The 19,358-nt window shown below is 40.5% G+C and overlaps 1 protein-coding gene across 1 annotated transcript in view; it reads left to right on the top strand.

The window, feature by feature from the left end:
* SLC27A2 (solute carrier family 27 member 2) overlaps nucleotides 1-19,358 on the top strand; it is a 68,954-nt gene that overhangs the window by 27,440 nt on the left and 22,156 nt on the right. Inside the window, exons 3-5 of the mRNA XM_007935191.2 lie at nucleotides 2,613-2,771; nucleotides 3,710-3,834; nucleotides 17,070-17,264. Of these exons, the coding sequence (XP_007933382.1) occupies nucleotides 2,613-2,771; nucleotides 3,710-3,834; nucleotides 17,070-17,264 (479 nt within the window). The remainder of the gene's footprint in view (nucleotides 1-2,612; nucleotides 2,772-3,709; nucleotides 3,835-17,069; nucleotides 17,265-19,358) is intronic.

Genomic DNA, 19,358 nt, shown 5'->3' with positions numbered 1-19,358 from the left:
ATATATATGTATATATATATATGAGCTCTGGTAGCATAGTGCCTAAGGCACTTGACTGCTAACCAGAAGGCTGGGGGTTCAAACCCACCAGCTACTCCTCGGAAGGAAGGTTGGGCAATCTACTTCTGTAGTGATACTGCCTTGGCAACCCAAGGAGGGGTCTCTATGAGTCGGGTCCGACTCAAATGGCAGTGAGTTTGGTTTTATATATATATATGTATATATATATATATATATATATATATATATACACATATATACACACACACACACACACACACACACTCTAGAAGATATAGACGGATTAAAGGAGTTACCAAGGAATGTGATTGGATGGATGGGAGCAGGAGTGAGACTTCCCCTATGTAGCTTTTATATATATGTTCATGTTTTTGAGCTGCATGTGTATATTACCTGGAAAAAAAAAAAAAAAAAAACTGCCATCGAGTTAATTCTGACTCATAGTGACCCCTATAGGGTTTCCGAGGCAGTAAATCTTTACAGAAGTAGATTGCCCAGTCTTGCTACCTAGAAAAAGTTAATGGATTGAAGGGGAGGACTTTGTAAATGTATCTCTCAAACTTTTCCACCAAATTAGAACACAAAGGAGTCTGACCATTGCCCCCAAGAACTGAGAGACTTGATTCAAGACAACTCATCTCAAGTCTAAAAGCCTTTGATGTTTCCAATCTTACTCTTAAATATCTGCAAACATTTAGCTCTCCATTCTATCATTTCAAACAGTTACAGGTGGGATATTTTCTTTTCAATAAATTTGAATGTATTACCTGAATTTAAACTCATCAACCCTGAAGTCGGGTTTTGAGAGCCTACAATTACCCTCTGACACTTTTTGGGCTAAGACCAAGCTCCTCTGTCTGATAGTCAAGACCTTCCCTTCCAGGCCCTGTATTCCTTATGCAAGCCTCTATCTCAACTCCCCAACCTTACCACAGTTCCACCCAGGACAGTCTTCCTTCTGTTCCCCACTGTTTCCCTCAAGACCTTGGCATCTCTGAACGTTCAGTCAAATTCAGTATGAACAAAATCAAACTCATGATCTAACCCCTAATCCGTCACATCCTCCCAGGCTCCCCATGTCTGTCAATAAGTTTCCCAGGGACTACAGCCTCAGGTTTAGAGTCATTTTTTTGTTCTTCCATCTTCATTCATCCCTTCCTACCAAGTCAATCCCTAAATCCAATTTTTTCTCTCTCTCTTCAAAATGTCCCTTCAATCTGTCGTTTTCTTCTCATCTTCACTGCTGTTATGCTATCCTAATCCCTCAAAGATTAAGGACTACAGTCTATAGTATGGATTACACCTCAATATAAAGAAAACAAAAATCTCACAACAGGTCCAATAAACAGCTTTGCAATGGATGGGGAAAAGATTGAAGTTGTCAAGGACTTCATATTACTTGGTTCTACAATCAACACCCATGGAAGTAGCAGTCAAGACATCAGGCAACATATTGCACTGGGCAATCCTGCTGCAAAAGACCTCTTTAAAGTGCTGAAGAGCAAAGATGTCTCCTTGAAGACTAAGGTGCGCCTAACCCAAGCCATGATATTTTCATTTGCCTCTTATGCATGTGAGAGCTGGACAATGAGTAAGGAAGACCAAAGAAGAGTTGATGTTTTTGAGTTGTGTGTTGCAAAGAATGCTAAGAGTATCGTGGTCTGCTAAAAGGGCTAACAAATCTGTCCTGAAAAAGTGCAGCCGGAATGCTCCTTGGAAGTGAGAATGGCCAGACTTCATCTCACCTACTTTGGTCATGTTGTCAGAAGGGACCATTCTGTGGAGAATGATATGCTTGGTAAAGTGGAGGGTCAACAAAAAGGGGAAAGCCCTCAATGAGATGGATTGACACAGTGGCTGCAACGATGGGCTCAGTTATAGCAAGGATCATGAGGCTGGCACAGGACTGGGCAGTGTTTCGTTCTGCTGTGTATAGGGTTGCTGTAAGTCAGAAACGACTCAATGGTGCCTAACAACAACAATCCTTCAAAACACTGGGAGCCTGGTGAGAGAGGGAAAAAAACAGCTGATTGCAGCTGTGTGACTGGTGATACCAAGTTATTTAATCTCTTAGTCTTTTCATCTGTGGATTGGAGAATATAATTCTACTTATCTCATAAAAGTTGTTATGAGGATTAAATGAAATATTTGAAAATACCTTGCAAAGTGCTAAAATTCAGAGCAGAAATTCAACAGTTATTCATCCCCTTTGCTTCCTTTCACTTTAGATTACTTCTGTAATAACTATCTAACTCACAAGTCAGTTAACTATGGGCTATGGGCCAAATACAGTCCTCCACCTGTTTTTGTAAATAAAGTTTTATTGGAAGACAGCAGTGCTCATTTGTTTATGTAACTGCTTTCATGTTACAACAGCAGAATTGAGTGGTTACAAAGCCTAAAGCATTTACTATCTGGTCTTTTCCAGAAAATAATTGCTGACTCCTGGTTTTATTGATCGTGAAGCTCCACTGTAAAATTGTCTAAACACAGGATGATGAATCTTTCTCAGCCAGCTCTCTGTCCCAGACTACATGTCTGTGAATGGCCAGTTTTGGCTCATTCATGACTTCTGTTGTATCTTTGCAAAGGTCTCCCAAAAGCAGCAGTGATCAATCATCACCGCATATGGTATGGAACCGGCCTTGCTGTAGCAAGTGGGATTAAGGAAGATGATATCATCTATACCACTCTGCCCTTATACCACAGTGCTGCGCTTATGATAGGATTACATGGATGTATCCTGAAAGGTAAGCATTTTCTTTCAACAAGGATCAGAGGCCTATACTAAAGAATAATGAAGAATCCACGAAAACACCTCATAACAAGGATGAACTTGGAGGACATTATGTTGAGTGAAATAAGTCAGTCACAGAATGACAATTACTATGTGAGTCTAGTATTGTAGAAAGTCAAGGAAAGGTATACATGCGGAAGGAAACTCTGTTGGTTATCATGGATGGGAGGGAAGAGGAGGGAAAATTGCTAGATAGATAAGAGACAAGAATTGATTTGGGTGAAGGGAAAGGCAATATACCAAAGTAAGTGACCAGCACAGTAACACTAAGGAAAAGGAAGACAGAGAAATGCACAAGAGGTATAGACAGCAAAGGTAAGCAATTTACATATACAATGCTACATTATCAATAATAACAAACATTAATCTACAGGCCAATACATAGGTAGATAGGCCAGATGATCAGGTATGGCTAAGCAAAAGAGAAAAATGAAAGAATTGGAGGCCCGTCTGCTGTATTCATACAGTCATATCTGCTAATAAGGGGAAGTAATACAAAATTTAGCTGTTTTCCTATATATCTCTCCATATTTATTTCTCAAGAGTTAACTCAAGACTTCCCTCTTCCAGAATGTCTTAGTTCTTTCTCCAAGCAGAATTAATCTACACGCACATCTCTCCCTCAGGGCCTCATCTGGACCTTTTACTACATGCTGCCTTGTAGTAGAATGATTTTTGTATGTATCTTCCCTCAATTAGATTAGAAGCTCCTATAGGACAAAATGATGTCTTATTCCATTTTTGTGCTGCGTATAGTAGGTACTCACTACTTGTTTGTGCATATAATTTATTTTTTAATTTCCACCTTTCACAGCTGGCAAATTAAATATAGTTGGGGGGATTTTTGTAGCATTACTTTATTGAGAATTCCTATGCCTTCCCTGTTTGTAGGTGCTACTCTTGCTTTACGGACCAAATTTTCAGCCAGCCAATTTTGGGATGATTGTAGAAAATACAATGTCACTGTCATTCAGTATATTGGTGAACTGCTTCGGTATTTATGCAACTCACCCCAGGTAACTCTCCCCATGTTTCAGTATCTTGTTGAAATGGGTAAGATGGGAATCCAAGCCACTTTTGGTTATGCTGGGCTTCAGTTGATTCATATGTATCAGTTTTCAATTTAGACTGAAATTGTTTTTCTGTTTCTTTTTTTAATTGTACTGAAAGTGCACATTTACTAAGTAGATTTGTTTCACATTCAACAGTTCATGCACATTTGATTTCATGTCCCGATTAGAATCCCCAACCATAAAAATCTCTCCTTACTGTGACTGCCCCTCTCTTCTAATGTGTGCATTCCTGTCTGTCCAGCTTTCCCCTGTGTGAATGCTACCCCTCTGATGTCTCATGGTTGATTGATCTAAGGGGTGCATCTCCCTAGAGTAGGTGGGTGCATCTCCCTGGGTAGGTCTTCTGCATGTAAGTCTTTCTACTGTTGAGCTGAGAGCCAATCCATGGATATGGGTCCATTTACAGGCCCAAAGGTAACCTAGGGCCATAGTCTCAAGAGTTCTACCAGTCTCTTTCCAATCAGAAATTCTGGTCATTTTTGTGTTTTTGAATTTTGTTCCACATTTTTCCTCCCACTCTAACCAAGATCTCCGATTTTGATCCCTTTCTGAGTGGTTGGCATTGGTAGCCGGGCACCATCTAGTTCTTCTGGTCTTGGGGTCATGAAGGCTGAGGTCCTCATGGTCCATCATGTCTTTGGACTAATTGTTTCCAAATGACTTTGATTTTCTTCACTTTTCGTTGTTCCAGGCAAGAGGAGACCAACAGTTGCATCTTGGATGGTCACTTGAAAGCTTTTAAGACCCCATAGACTGAAATTGTTTTTCTGTGTGTGTGTGTGTGTGTGTGTGTGTGGTTTAATTCTTGAAATTGTTTTTCATGCTAAAGTGCTTGGCATCACACGTACCTTATAGAGATGATTTAATAGCTGGTGCTTGTTATTAGTCTCTGCCCCTTTACCTGTGTTCACATCTTTCCTTTTACCTAGCGTATCCTCCACTTTCTTCTCTGCCTATTAAAAGCCTGTCAAAGTTCTACTGAAATGATACCTCATACTTTAAATCTACTTGGGTCCCTCCAAAAACAATCATTACTCCTTTCCCCTACATCAATTTATTTATATCTCTCTTGTCCCCTTGCAGGTGTTTGGCTTCATGTCTCGCATCCTCCCTGGGCTATAAAATCTTTGAGGACAGGGACCATATCTTATCTTCTTTCTCTCTCTTATACAAAGGCATTGAGTAAATTTTCACTTAATGCTATTTAATTAATATCTTGAAACCAACCAACTGAGTCCTTCACTAAGTTTGGGACAGATACCCCAAGGTAACTCCAGGGCCTTTGGGTCAACTTTGTTTGCAGACATCCAAATATTTTGATGGGATTGTTCATAAGAGCTCCTCCTTAGAGATCTGATGACCTGCTTTGGGAGTAGATCAAGGTTCTCAACCCTGGCACTGCTGACATTTTAGGTCTGTTAATTCTTGGCTGTATAGGCTTGTCCTATGCATTGTAGGACATTTAGCAGCATCTGTGGCCTCTACACATGAGTAACTAGTAGTACTCCTACACAGTTGTGACAATGAAAATATCTACAGATGTTGCCAAATGTCTCTGCAGGCAGAATTTCCCCCACTTGAGAACCACAGGACTAGATAATGTAGTAAATTCACCAGATATTCATTGGTTTAATCCATTCAATCTAGGTAAGAAAACAAACTCAAAAGATCTCTAAATTGATACCCTGGTGCTTATAAGCACCAGTTATGTTCAACTTGGGCAACCCTATGTGGCGCAGTTAAGCACTTAGCTGCTAACCAAAAGCTTAGAGTTTGTTTCTACCCCAAAGCATCTCAGAAGAAAGGGCTGGCCATCTACTTCTGAACAACCAGTCATTGAAAACCCTATAGAACACAGTTCTACTCTGACACACATGGGGATGCCATGAGTTGGAAGCAACTCCATAGTAACTTGTTTTGGGTTTTTGTTTTTTTTTTTAATTTTTTTCAACTTACAGTATCAGCTGCTGTGTGGCATCAAAAGAAGTAAAATATATTCTTCCCCAGTTATCTAACTACATGGTTCACTCTCACCTCATTCAGTCAATGTCCAGATGTCTTCTCATCAGAGAGGCTCCTCCTACTAATTATCAAATGCATCACCCCACCCCTCATTGTCCATATTGGTACTGCTTTTCATAGCACTTATCACTCCTGACATAGTGTAGATCTATCTATATATATTGTCTGTCTCCCACAGTTAAATGAAAGCTCCATTTGAGCAGGGGCTTTGCTCACTGATGCATCCCTGGCCCTGATATCCATATCTTGCATATCACAGGTACTCAACAAATTTTGCTGAATGAATGAACCTCTAAATTCTTGCCCCTGAAAAAATGTGTAATTAAGTTGAGGGAGGTAATGTTTGTACTTGGCATATGTTATTCTGATTTTTTTTTTTTTTTTTTTTTTTTTTTTTTGCATTCTCCACAGATTTCATGATCAAGGGTCATAATTAGCTGTGAGCTGGGTTAGAACCTTTTCCACAGCAATTCCTGTTGATGTTCTTATTGAATTTTCTTCACGTTAGTATTCCACCTGGCCCTCAAGATTGCCTGCCTCACTATTAGAACTCAGAAGTCCATATGGGGCCCATCTGTTTGGCTTTTCTTCTCTACCTTAAAGGCACCCCTTTGTCAGAAGTCTCCTGGGAAATGTGTGTTGTGTCTGTTAGTTCTAATGGGAGCTACCTTTGGACTTGAGGAAAACAAACATGTTTGTATGTAGCTCTCTTCAGGCTCATTCTCTCTCTCTCTCTCTCTCTCTCTCACACACACACACACACACACGCACACACACACACACACTTCTACCTTTTCCCTTTTTCTTAATGTTGTCTCAGAAGGATTCTGGAAAACAAAGACAAGTTCAAGGTTTTACATCTTCAGAATATTTTATGGTGTTAAAATAAAATCTTGTATTAATTCAGAAGAATAACACAATATTTGATTGCTCTATGATTTAATAAACAGTTTGCAAATTGAGGTATTATTCTCCTCCTGCAAGAGGAAAAACTTCCAGAGAATGGAGATTTCATAGAGACTTCAATTATTTTTGCTCAATGGATACAAGTTTTTATGGCAATGAAGTAATTAATGGTTATTGAGTTAGTATTAGAAAATAACTCCTGAAATTGTGACTGTTTACCTGTTTGTAGTCATGAGACCTCTTGAAATTAAAAAAGGAAGCCCACAGTCCTTTTCATTAAATCACAAGGTAATGGGTTTGTTATTAACCAGTCACTTTAAGCTGGGGCAGGGGGGGAGTTTAACCATGCTGCAGAGTCCATGGTAATTTGCAGTGAAGCAAAACAGGACAGCAAAATTACAGGCAACATCAATTTTGGGTCAGGTAATTTTAGGTTAGTGGGTTAGGAAAAAGAACTTTTGAAATCAAAATACAGCTATGCAATGCTTAATGTCCATCTGGGCAACATAAGGTGTTTTTTGTTTGTTTGTTTTAAAGGGAAAGCAGCTCTCCTTTTGTTTATTCTTTCCCTCTAATGGTTTTAAAACCCCTAAACCTCCAGAATGAATGAGCAGCAGGGTTCCAGGGTGCATCTCAACCTCCACAGTCCCTCCTCCTCTGCCTCCCCTGGCTTCATTCACCTGCCCAGCAGCCATGCAGCTTTTTACTCCCAGGGCGGATCGGTGCCTGCTATGGCTCCTGCACTCCTGACATGAGCACTACTGGTGCTACCCAGGCCCAGGGGCACTCACAGGCTCCTGGCTCCAGGTGGCAGTGGTGACAACAGCTGCGCATGACCAGGAAGCAACTGCTTGAAGGCCAGATGGAATACTAATGTGAAAAAAATTCAACAAGGCAGCAGCAGCCAGGACCACCATGGGCAACTGCACTCCCAGCACCTGCCCAGTCCTTGCAGCAACCACTCTGCACCCATCCATGAACTCCTCCTCCCACCTTGCACCCAAATGTGTACAAAGTCCCAATTTGGCTACCCGTGCAGGCTATGCTCAGTTCAGCCACTCATTTTGTGCAGTGTACAGTTGACAACTCCCATTCTATTTGTGTGGCTGCCTAGTAAAGCAGTGTCATTTAAGAAAGAATTAGTTACTGAAACAAGATATTGCTCAAGCTACTTGTTTTTTTTTGTTTGTTTGTTTGTTTGTTTGTTTTTTTCTCTATTCCCGTTAGGGATGATAGCTACAGCAAGGGGTCTAAAGGAAGCTTTATGATGCTTGTTGGGAATATGATCTAGGTGAGAGGAAGAGAAAGAAGAAAGAAAGATCAGAAGAGAGTTCCAGAGAACCCACACAGAAGCCATATGATATTTAGAAGAGGAAATAAGATAACTCAGAACGTTTAAACAGCTGAATAGACTCAAATTACCTCCCTAGAGTTGTCTGCAATCCTTGCAAAATTAGATAATCTCTGTGGTCCCTTCCATCTTAAAATATCTATCTTCATATGACCTTCATGCAGATAGAAAAGAGAAGGGAAGGGTACATAGCAGCACAGAGTGGAGAGTGACCTATTTGAGCTATTGGTGCCAGGACAGAGCAGGGCAGAGGAACAAGGGGAGGAGGGCAGGATCAAGGAAGGTTTGCCAGAGAAGATCACTTTTGAAGGGAATAGAGAAGTTTTCCAGGGAAAGAAGGGCTATGGTTAGCTGGAACAGCTTGTGCCAAGTACTGGAATGGAGGACTTTGGGAATATGTGTTGGGAACTGCAAACAGGAGGTGAGACTGTTTGGCTTGCTGAGGCCAGGTGGCAAGGGCTTTCCTATGCTGAGACTTAAATATGAAAGTGCCAAAGTACCACTAAAGGTGCTTTATGAGGAAGAGTGAAGTGAGAAATAGCTTTTCCAGAAGATCCCTTGGCTGCATTGGCAGGGGTACATTGGAGGGAGAAGAAGGGTTCAGAGGGCTCTTAAAGAAGTCTTTTGCAGCATATTTGCCCAGTGTAATACATCATCTGATTTCTTGACTGCTGAGCTTGCTTGTGGATCCAAGTGAAATGAAATCACTGATGACATCAATATCCTCTCCATTTATTGTGATGTTGCTTATTAGTCCATTTGTGAGGACTTTTGTTTTCTTTATGTTAAGGTATAATCCATACTGAAGGTTGTGATCTTCATCAGAAAGTGCTTCAAGTCATCTTCACTTTCAGCAGCAAGGTTGTGTCATCTGCATATTGCAGGTTATTAATGAGACTTCCTCTAATGCTGATGCTATATTCTTCTTCATACAGTTGAGCTTCTGGGATTATTTGCTTAGCATACATATTGAATAAGTATGGTGAAAGGATACAACCCTGACATACTCCCTTCCTGACTTTAAGCCATGAAGTATCCCCTTGTTCTGTTCAAACATCTGTCTCTTGGTCTATGTACAGGTTCCTTGTGAGCACAATTAAGTGCTCTGGAAGTCCCATTCTTTGCAATGTATCCATAACTTGTTATGATCCACAGTCAAATGTCTTTGCATAGTCACTAAATACAAGTAAACATCTTTCTTTTATTCTTTGCTTTCAGCCAAGATTCATCTGACATCAGCAATGATATCCTTCATTCCATGCCACCTTCTGAATCTGGCTTGGGTTTCTGGCAGTTCCCTATCAATATACTGCTGCAACCATTTTTTAATTATCTTCAGCAGGATTTTGCTTGTGTGTGATATTAATGATATTGTTTGATAACGTTCACATTTTGTTGGATCGCCTTTCTTTGGAATGGATACAAATATTAACTTCATCCAGTTGGTTGAGTAGGTAGCTGCCTTCCAAATTTCTTGGCATAAGTGAGTCAACATCTTTAGTGAGCATCTGAATCTGTTTGTCAAAATATTTCAGTGGGTATTCCGTCAATTCCTGGAGCTTTGTTTCTCACCAATTCTTTCAGTGTGGCTTGGACTTCTTCCTTCAGTACCATTGGTTCTTGATCATATGCTGCCTCCTAAAGGGGTTGAACATTGACCAATTCTTTTTGGGACAGTGACTGTGTATTCCTTCCGTCTTCTTTTAATGCTTCGTGCATCAATAATTTTCCCATAGAATCCTTCAATATTGCAACTGGAGCCTTGAATTTTTTTTCTTCACTTCTTTCAGCTTGAGAAATGCCAAACCTGTTCTTCCCTATTCGTTTTCTAATTCCAGGTCTTTGCACATTTCATTATAATACTTTACTTTGTCTTCTTGAGCTGCACTTTGAAATCTTCTGTTCAGCTCTTTTATTTCATGATTTCTTCCATTTCCTTTTGCTACTCTCCATTCCAGAGCAAGTTTCAGAGTCTATTCTAACATCAATTTTGTCTTTTTTCTTCCTTTCCTGTTCTTTTTAATGATATTCCTGATGTCATCCCACAACTGGTCTGGTCTTCAGTCATTGGTGTTCAATGCATCAAACATATTCCTCAGATGCTCTCTAAATTCAGGCGAGATATCAACAAGGTTATATTTTGGCTCTCATGGACTTGTTTTGATTTCCTCAGCTTCAATTTGAACTTGCATATGAGCGATTGATGGTCTGTTCCATAGTCAGCTTCCGGCCTTATTTTGATTGATGTTTTTAGCTTCTCCATTGCCTCTTTCCACCAATGTATGTAGTTGATTTGATTCTTGTGCATTCCATCTGGCTAGGTCCAAATATATAGTTGCCATTTATGAAAAAAGGTATTTGTAATGAATAAGTCGTTGGTCTCGCAAAAATTCTATCATATAGTCTCTGACGTCATTTCTTTCACCAAAGCCATATTTCCCAACTACTGATGCTTCTTGTTTCTGACTTTCACATTCCAACCACCAGTAATTATCAGTATGTCTTGATTGCATGTCTGGTAAATTTTAGACTGCAAAAGATAAATGTGAAAGTAATTTTGGTTCCAGGGAAACCAAAAATGTGTTTGGGAGTTAATTCATAGCATATTACTTGGCTCATCAGTGGTACATCAAGGGCAAAAGGATGTGAGTGCTAAATATTGATTTAACCAAAAATTATAATATTGAAAGATGGGGAGAGAAAGAAAGCTTAATCTTTATCTAGCACAATAAGAAATTAATAAGTGATATCTAAAATTGATAACTCCAGAGACAGCAGTATAAGCATTTAATTTAGAAATATGGAGTTCAGATAAGTAGAAACACTCCACGAGCTAAAAGTATGAGTCCTTGGGTGATAAGCTGTGGCAAGGGATATGGACAGATAAGTGGCATCAATAGCATTCATCGTTTAACCCTTTCATGACCGTTGGGTCATGCCCCCACCTACATTTTCTGCACGTGGGGTTTAGTGGGAAGCTCCCACCCCACTTTTAGTGTGTGTTGCCATCTGGTGGGGAACTCCATAACTGAATCTGAAGAAACAGTCCTCATCCCACTGGCACCAGAAATCCATTGGGACATATGTGTCTCACTAATTGTATTAACATCCATATAACTGCAAAATTTTTTCTTTTCATTCAAAATGCCTTCCATTACTGAAAACACATGGTTTCAGCAAAAAATTCAAAGAAGAAAATAACTGACTCTTGAAAGGACTTTTTGATTCTTAAACTACACATATGACAGTTATTTAATTAAGAAAAAAAGTGCTGTCTGAAATGACAGATCTGTATTTGAATCTTAGAGCCACTATTTTGCCAGTTATGTGATCTTGGGCAAATTATTTTAAGCTTTCCAAGACTCCATGTCCTCAGTTGTAATAGGAGACAAAAACTGTATTCCCTATCACATTTTGGTAGAATTCTTTTGAAACTTAAGTGAGATAATACAGGCCAAATCCCTGACACATTCTGTCAGTAAAAGTTTTCTGCTTACTCTAATTACCTGGTGCTCTGCATTCCCCTGGGACACCCTGACCCCTCTCCCTTCATCAGTCTTTAAATCTCAGTGTGGATTTCAGTCCCCCAGGTGTGTGTCTATGGGACACCTTAGCTCTAAGTGAACAAGAGTTTTGATCCTTGTTAGAGAAAACTAGCAAGTGGCCTTTGACCTAAAAAACATTTCCATTTGAAGAGTGGCTTTAGAGATGGGGAGGGGGATGGTGCACAGGGGACTGTTTCTCCTCTGGGAAAGGAAAAACCAAGTAGTACCCTCAGCCCCTGAGGAACGAAAGCTTAGGTGAGAACCAGACATCTAAGAAGGCTCCAGGATCTTCTAGTTTGTTTCCACAAACATTTCTAACCTAGATCCTTAATCCCTTCTGCTAATGTAATAAGATTCCTCACTTGTGTGATGAAAACTGAGCCCAGGCTATTGTGATTATGGGCCCAGCTACCTGCTGCCCACAGGTGACCGTTGCACCTGTAAGGCCAGCCAGCTTCCTGCACACCCAGGTCTTCTGCAGCCACCTGCGCTTAAAGTCCTGCCCTGCAGGTGCCTCAGCCATTAACCGTTGAGGATTTCCTGGTGAAGCTTATTTCTTTTATTGCAGGGATTATACTAGATGCAGAGCACAGGTCCAGGCACTGTGGATGATATAGAGATGTATTGCGGCTCAGAGGAGTGTACAGTCTTGTAGGAGAAAGATGTTCAGCACTCACTAGACGAGCAAATGAACTAAGTAAGAAAATGGGAGAAGGGTTAGTCCTGGGCTGCATGTAGAATATGGGTTTATTTGCACATTAGAATGCTAGTTTGGACCTACTCATGTAGGCCTGCAAGCAGATAAACCTTCAGGTCAGGTGTTTCTTTTAAATGATAATAAGTTTTTCTCAGATATTTGTGATATCTTGTTCTTGGAGTGGTAGTGAGAGATTCGGGAGTATGGGTGGTACAAGTGGTCTCTGAAAAGCTGACAGGTTTTGGTGAAGAGTATAACGTCTTATGGACAGGGTCACCCTATAATTCATTAACCAAATGGAGACACTTTTGAGAGTGAAAAAAGTGTTATTAATAATCACACCAGAAAACAGGTATAAACCAGGTCTGATTCTGGCAAACTGGACATATGATCACCCTGCTGGCAGGCACTTGGTAGTTATAAAAGGGAATAGATTCAGGGATCTGTGGACCTAGGGAGCTAGTTAAGAGAATAGACTACCACTCAGTTGGAATCTCTAGAATTCATGCCAGTTAAGCTCTTGACAACTAGCCGAAAAGTTGGTGATTTGAACCCACGCAGAGGCATCTCAGAAGACAGGCTAGTGATCTGCTTACAAAAGGCCACAGCCTTGAAAACCCAGTGGAGCAGTTCTGCTCCATCCCACATGGGCTCACCATGATTTGGAATCAACTCAATGTCAACTAGCAATAACAAACAACAGGACTCATTTATGATCAAAAAGTTTCTTAGGTGACCCTCTTGAACACCCTGGTTAAGAACTACTAGGTCTCTTTTTACACATTTCCTCCTCAGAGAGATGCCTTAGGGGGCCCAGTATTCAGCAGTGACCAGTATCTGTCCACCTCTCCAGTTAGGATTCCAGAAAGAGCTTCACTAAGTGATGACCAAAGAGCTACTTACAAATGAAACACATATCTCTTTTGTGTCCCTGACCCATAGTTCCTCCCACATGGAAACTAATTCCAAATTAATTTTGTTTTGTTTTTCAGTTGCAATATTTAAGTGCCTTCCCCTTATCTGAAAACTGCTGGCCCCTCTCTTTGAACAATTCTGTCCAAAAAGGAACTCATTCTAAAATTTCTTCACAGTGATTTCATAGTATAGGAAATAATGTAGAAAATGCTCTCTACAACGTTTACTTTTGTAAGCAAATTGCTGTTTGCCTTGGTTCCCTCATGCTGCTGTAACAAATGCTCAAAAGTGGGTGACTTTAAAGAACAGAAATTTATTTTCTCAGAGTTCTGGAGGCTGAAAGTCCAAAATCAGGATCTCAGCCATGTCAATTCCCTCTTTGTTGGTAGGCCCAGACATTCCTTGGTTCCTTGGCAGTCCTCACATGGCATCTGTATTTTCCCATCTATGTGTATATGGAAACTCCCAGAGTAGCGCGAATGATTAAGCACTCAACTACTAGTCTTAAGGTTGGCAGTTTGAACATGCCTAGAAGCACCTCAGTACACAGGCCTGGTGATCTGCTTCCAATAGGTCATAGCATTGAAAATCGTATGGAGCATTTCTACCCTGCACACATGGGAGTACCATGAGTCAGAATTGACTCAACTGCAATTAACAACAGATGAAGATGTGAAGAACTAGACTACTCTGGCATATACGTGTGTGTGTATATCTCTCTATCTATGTTGCTCTTTATATATTTCATAAGCGATTAGGGTTAGGATCCACCCTACACTGATATGACCTCAACTGATTGAATGATTATATTACATTGCATTATGGAAGGTCATTTCATTACATAACATTACATCCATAGATGTACGGGTTAGGATTCCAACACATATTTGAAGAGGCTAAATTTAATCCATAACACTGTTGATCAAAGAAGTTAATTTTGATGACAAAATTAGCATTTGGTTTGGGACTGTAGTCCTAGGTATCTAGCACCTTTACCCATTCCATTCTGTTTTCTGCTAGAATGAAAGTCACAGAGTAATAGAATTTGTGAGCTAAAATTGTACTTATCTATCTGCCAGGTGTTCTGGTAGCACAGTCGTTAAAGCATTGGGCTGCTAACCAAAAGGTCAGCAGTTCAAACCCACAAACCACTCTATAGGAAAAAGGCCAGGCAGTCTACTTACATGAAGATCTACAGCCCTTAATGGTCTCCTCTCATCTGAAGCAAAGAAGAGTGAAGAAAACCAAGGACATTTGGAAACAATCAGCCCTAGGATATGATGGACCTTGAGACCAGAAGAACTAGATGGTGCCTGTCTACCAATGTCAACCATTTGGGAAGGGATCAAAACTAGAGATCCTGGATGGAGTGGGAGGAAAAATGTGGAACAAAATTCAAAAACACAATAATGACTAGAATTACTGGTCAGATGAAGTCTGGTGGGACCCCCAAGACTATGGCCCTGGGGTACACTTCAGGCCTGGGATAAGACTCACTCCCAAGGTATGGCTCTCAGCCCAACAGTAGTAAGATTTACATGCAGAACACCCAACCCAGGGCTATGTACACACCTACTCTATAGAGATACACTCCTTGGAGCAATCAGCCATGGGGCAGTAGAGGGGCAGCATTCACATGGAGGGAAAGCTGGACAGACAGGAGTGCCTAACTAAGAAGGGCACAGGGAGAGGGGTGTCACGGAGAAGGGAGAAGAGGAGAGTGGGTAAGGGTTGGGGATGGTAATCGGTGAGTGAAACAAAATTTACATCAACTGTTGAATGTAAAACAAATTCTACTCTGTAAATTTGCACCCAAAGTACAATTTAAAAAAAAATAAAAGATTTATAGCCTTGGAAAACCCATGGAGCAGTTCTACTCTGTTCTATAGGATCATTATGAGTTGAAATCAGCTCAATGGCAGTGTGTTTTATTTGTCTCTATGATCTCCCTGAGGATATAAATTGCCTTATTAGCATAAAATATCATTAATTCTAGATTACTTGTAGGTATTGATTATTACATACTTGATTATGGTTGAATGAAAAGCAACCTGGTCCTAGCCTCACCTTCATTGCTGACACAAGCTCTCCTTTCAGTCCTTACACTCAAAACAACTTTTCTATTGTGATTTTTATTTAAAGCATAGTATATTCCTCTTGGGGCACCTGAGGCAACTTGGAGCCTGCTTCTGCCCTCTTTTCCCCTTCCCATTCCCTTGGGACAATTTTATTATGGAAATTCAGCCTTTGACTTATCTCGTGAGCTCTGAGTCCATCTTTTAAAGAGGTGATGAACAAGTCCTCTGATCCCTCTAGGTCCCAACACTATTGCTCTTTAATGATTGTGGAAAATGATTCTCTCTCTCATTGGACTATGTTCCCAGTTTTCTTCATTGTTGTTGTCTTAGGCTGGGTTTTCTAGAAAAGCAAACCAGTGAAGCTTATATATATGTCGAGAGAGAGAAATTTATCTCAAGGAAATGGCTCACACAGTTGTAGAGGCTTTTTGTTGTTCGGTGCCATTGAGTTGGCTTCAACTCACAGCAACCTAGTGTACAACAGAATGAAATACTGCTTGATCCTGTGCCATCCTCACAATCCTTGCTGTGCTTGAGCCCATCATTGTAGCCACTGTGTCACTTCATCTCATTGAAGGTCTTCTCCTTCTTCACTGACCCTCTACTTCACCAAGCATTATATTCTTCTCCAAGGAATGGTTCCCTCTGACAGCATGGCCAAAGTAATTCTCACTTCCAATGAGCATTCCAGCTGCACTTCTTCCAGGACAGATTTGTTCATTCCTCTGGCAGTCCATGATATTTTCCGCATTCTTTGCCAACAATTTGTAGAAGCTGGCAAGTCCCAAGTCTGTGAGTCAAACTTCAAACTGGAGGCTTCTCCTGACCCAGAGAGCTGCAAGGGCTAACAAACCCAAGATTAGCAAGTAAAATGGTAGATTGTTGGTTCACAGGCTGAGAAGGCAACAATGCCAAGATTGGCAGACAATATGGCAGGCCACTTGTTCAGGTCCAGGAACTGGAGATGATTATGACCCAGACGCAGCAGAAAGCCAGAGACCTTTCCCAAAGCTTTTCCATATATACTGGAAACAGGTCACACCCCTAAGGAAACTCTCCTTTGACTGATTGACTGCTCATAGCAGATCTTTTCAAGAAAGTGATTACATTATGTCAGATCTCATCATGGGGATAACTACATCATAACTGCTAAACCACTTGGAATCATGGCCCTGCTATGCTGACATACAACCTTAACTATCACAGTTGTCAAGTGAAAACAGTTGTTTCAGTACGAAAGATGCTGTCCAGAATCCTACTGGCAATAGATTGTAGTAGGTCTTTCCTCCTGGCCTCTTCTTTCTGGAAGTTCACTGAGATTCACCAGCCCATCAAGAAAACTATTAACACATTAGTCTAACTTTAGATTGGATATGGATTAAATGTTGACATCACATAGTTCTATCCAGTTGTCTCATCTTGTTGCTCAAAAATCAAAATGGGAAAATTCAAGCTTTTCAGATATTAAATCAGAGCAGTAGTTGTCACTGCACACGCTGTGTATGTGTGGGGCAGGGGTTGGGGTTGAATATGTGTGTGGGTAGCAAAAAAGGCATGCACTAAGGCCAATTTGTAACCAACATAAATATGAAAAATATAAGAGCAATTATTAGTATATAAGTACAGATTCATATATGCAATATGATCTCCTTCTCCAACCACAGAAACCAAATGATCGAGATCATAAAGTGAGATTGGCAATTGGAAACGGCTTACGAGGAGATGTTTGGAGAGAATTCATCAGGAGATTTGGGGACATTCATATTTACGAGTTCTATGCTGCCACTGAAGGAAACATTGGATTTGTGAATTATACAAGAAAAGTTGGTGCTATTGGAAGAGTAAACTATCTACAAAAAGTGAGTACATTGAAAAATTAGAAAATTTATGTAGCCAGTTTTCAGAATACAGAGATTTCTTAATAAGTTACTTCATGATGATGTTATTGTCAGACTTTCTTGCAGCATCAGAACCATGGTCCCTCCATGTGACACTATCTCTGGTAGTATCACCAAGAAATGTTTTGCTCACTCTCTGTGACAATGACCTCAAAAGTCAGGATCCTCCAATATAAAAATCTTTCATTATTTTTTGTTAATTACAACCTATTTTACCTTTGCTTTCTGCAACTTATGTGAAGTCCTCTTGATGCCATTAATACTTGTGTATGATAAAAGCATATTCTTATGTTCCTTAAGGAGCCCTGGTGGTGCAGTTGTTAAGCACTTGGCTTATAGATTTCCCTGGGTGATTCATATGTATACATATACATTCTCATGTATACATAAGAAACACTTGGGGATCTTGTTAAAAATGTAGATTCTGATTCTGTATATCTAGGGTAGAAATTCTCAGCAGGAAGTTGAACCAGAAAGAACCAGTTCAAAGCCCTGTTTGTACTGGGGTGAGGCTTTTTTAAATGTTTTACACTAGGGTTATCAACCACTGTCCTAGACCTTCAAGAAACCTGGAGTGCATCCCTGTTCCAGGATCTGGTGAGCATCTATCTTTGTCTAATAATTCCATGAAGAAGAAACTCCTTGTTTTAAGCCAGCTCACCTAGCTGTCTCTTTACTCTCTCAGTCATTCTATTGCCTGCAATCTCTGGACAGTCTATTTGCCTATTTAGTGCTTGAGCAGTCTTCCAGATGATCGACTATTCTGTAGGATTCCAGGAATATTCAGGGAATGCTGAGCTCCATTGGCTTGAGCAGTCACTGCCATTATCATGCTTGTGGGTAGCCCATCTCCTTGATCACACTGCAGCCAGCCACACCGGAGCTCCCAGGGTAACTTGTGTCTCCACAGACTGACCGGCAAAATGCAGAGGATATATGCTTAAGAGCTGTGGCTCTGGAGTTCAAATCCTAGCACCACCATATACTAACTGAGTGAACTTGGGCAAATCACTTATGTTCCTTAGGCCTTAGTTTCACCATCTATAAGACAGAGACGAAAAGAAAAAATAGAGAGCAAGTGCCTGGCCCAAACTGGACATTAATAGGGAAAAGCATTGTTGAAAGGCTTGAGTAATTATTAGCTATAATGATTATTATCATTCTATTCCTTATATTTTGCCCTGATCACCAGATATTTCTTGAGTCCAAGGAACCTCTCCAACAATGGCAGCCAAACCTATGCTACTCAGGTCCCTCCACTGTCCTCCAGACCTGCATTGTCTGACAAGGTAGCCACTCCCTGTATGTGGCTATTTAAATTTAAATTATGTAAATAGAATTTTAAGTTAAATCTGTACTCCCACTGAGTCCCTTGATGGTGCAAATGGTTAGCAAGCTTGGTTGCTAACTGAAAGGTTGGAAATTCAAAAAAATCAACCATTGCAAACTCCATGGAGACAATTCTGCTCCAAACAAACAGCATCACAATGACTCAACAACAATTTGTTTTGATTTATATTGGTACTAACTGATTTCAAGTGCTCAGTAGTCACATGTGGTTAGCTACTATACTGAGCAGTGCAGATATAAAATGTTTCCATCATCACAAAAAAAAAAAAAAAAAAGCCTGTTGAGCAGGGCTTCCACAGGCTGAGAATGAATTTTCTACTCCCCACTGCAACCATGGCTGAGAGGGTCAGACTTTCCTAGTTAACCCCTGTCCAACTTATACTAACCCAAATCTTAGAAACTCCAGCTAACTGCAGTTCAAGAAGAAGGAGGTCAAAATCTGAGCACTCAGAGAATTTTAAAATTTCTAATTGGCCTACTAGTGTTAAAACTGAGGCATGGTACAAGCTGTCTGAGACTGTCTGTTGCTACTAAAAAAAACAGACTCATTGCCGTCGAGTAGGATCTGACTCATAGTGACCCCTCCTTGGGTTTCCAAGGTGGTATCTCTAAGGAAGATGGGGCAATCTACTTCCGTAGTGATACTGCCTCGGAAACCCAAGGAGGGGTCGCTATGAGTCGGGTCTGACTCAACGGCACATAACA

The sequence above is a fragment of the Orycteropus afer genome, unplaced genomic scaffold, assembly GCF_000298275.1.
Source record: "Orycteropus afer afer isolate SDZICR_OR568_19922 unplaced genomic scaffold, OryAfe1.0 scaffold00026, whole genome shotgun sequence".
Classification (NCBI taxonomy): domain Eukaryota; kingdom Metazoa; phylum Chordata; class Mammalia; order Tubulidentata; family Orycteropodidae; genus Orycteropus; species Orycteropus afer.
This window is presented reverse-complemented; position numbering and strand designations above follow the sequence as displayed.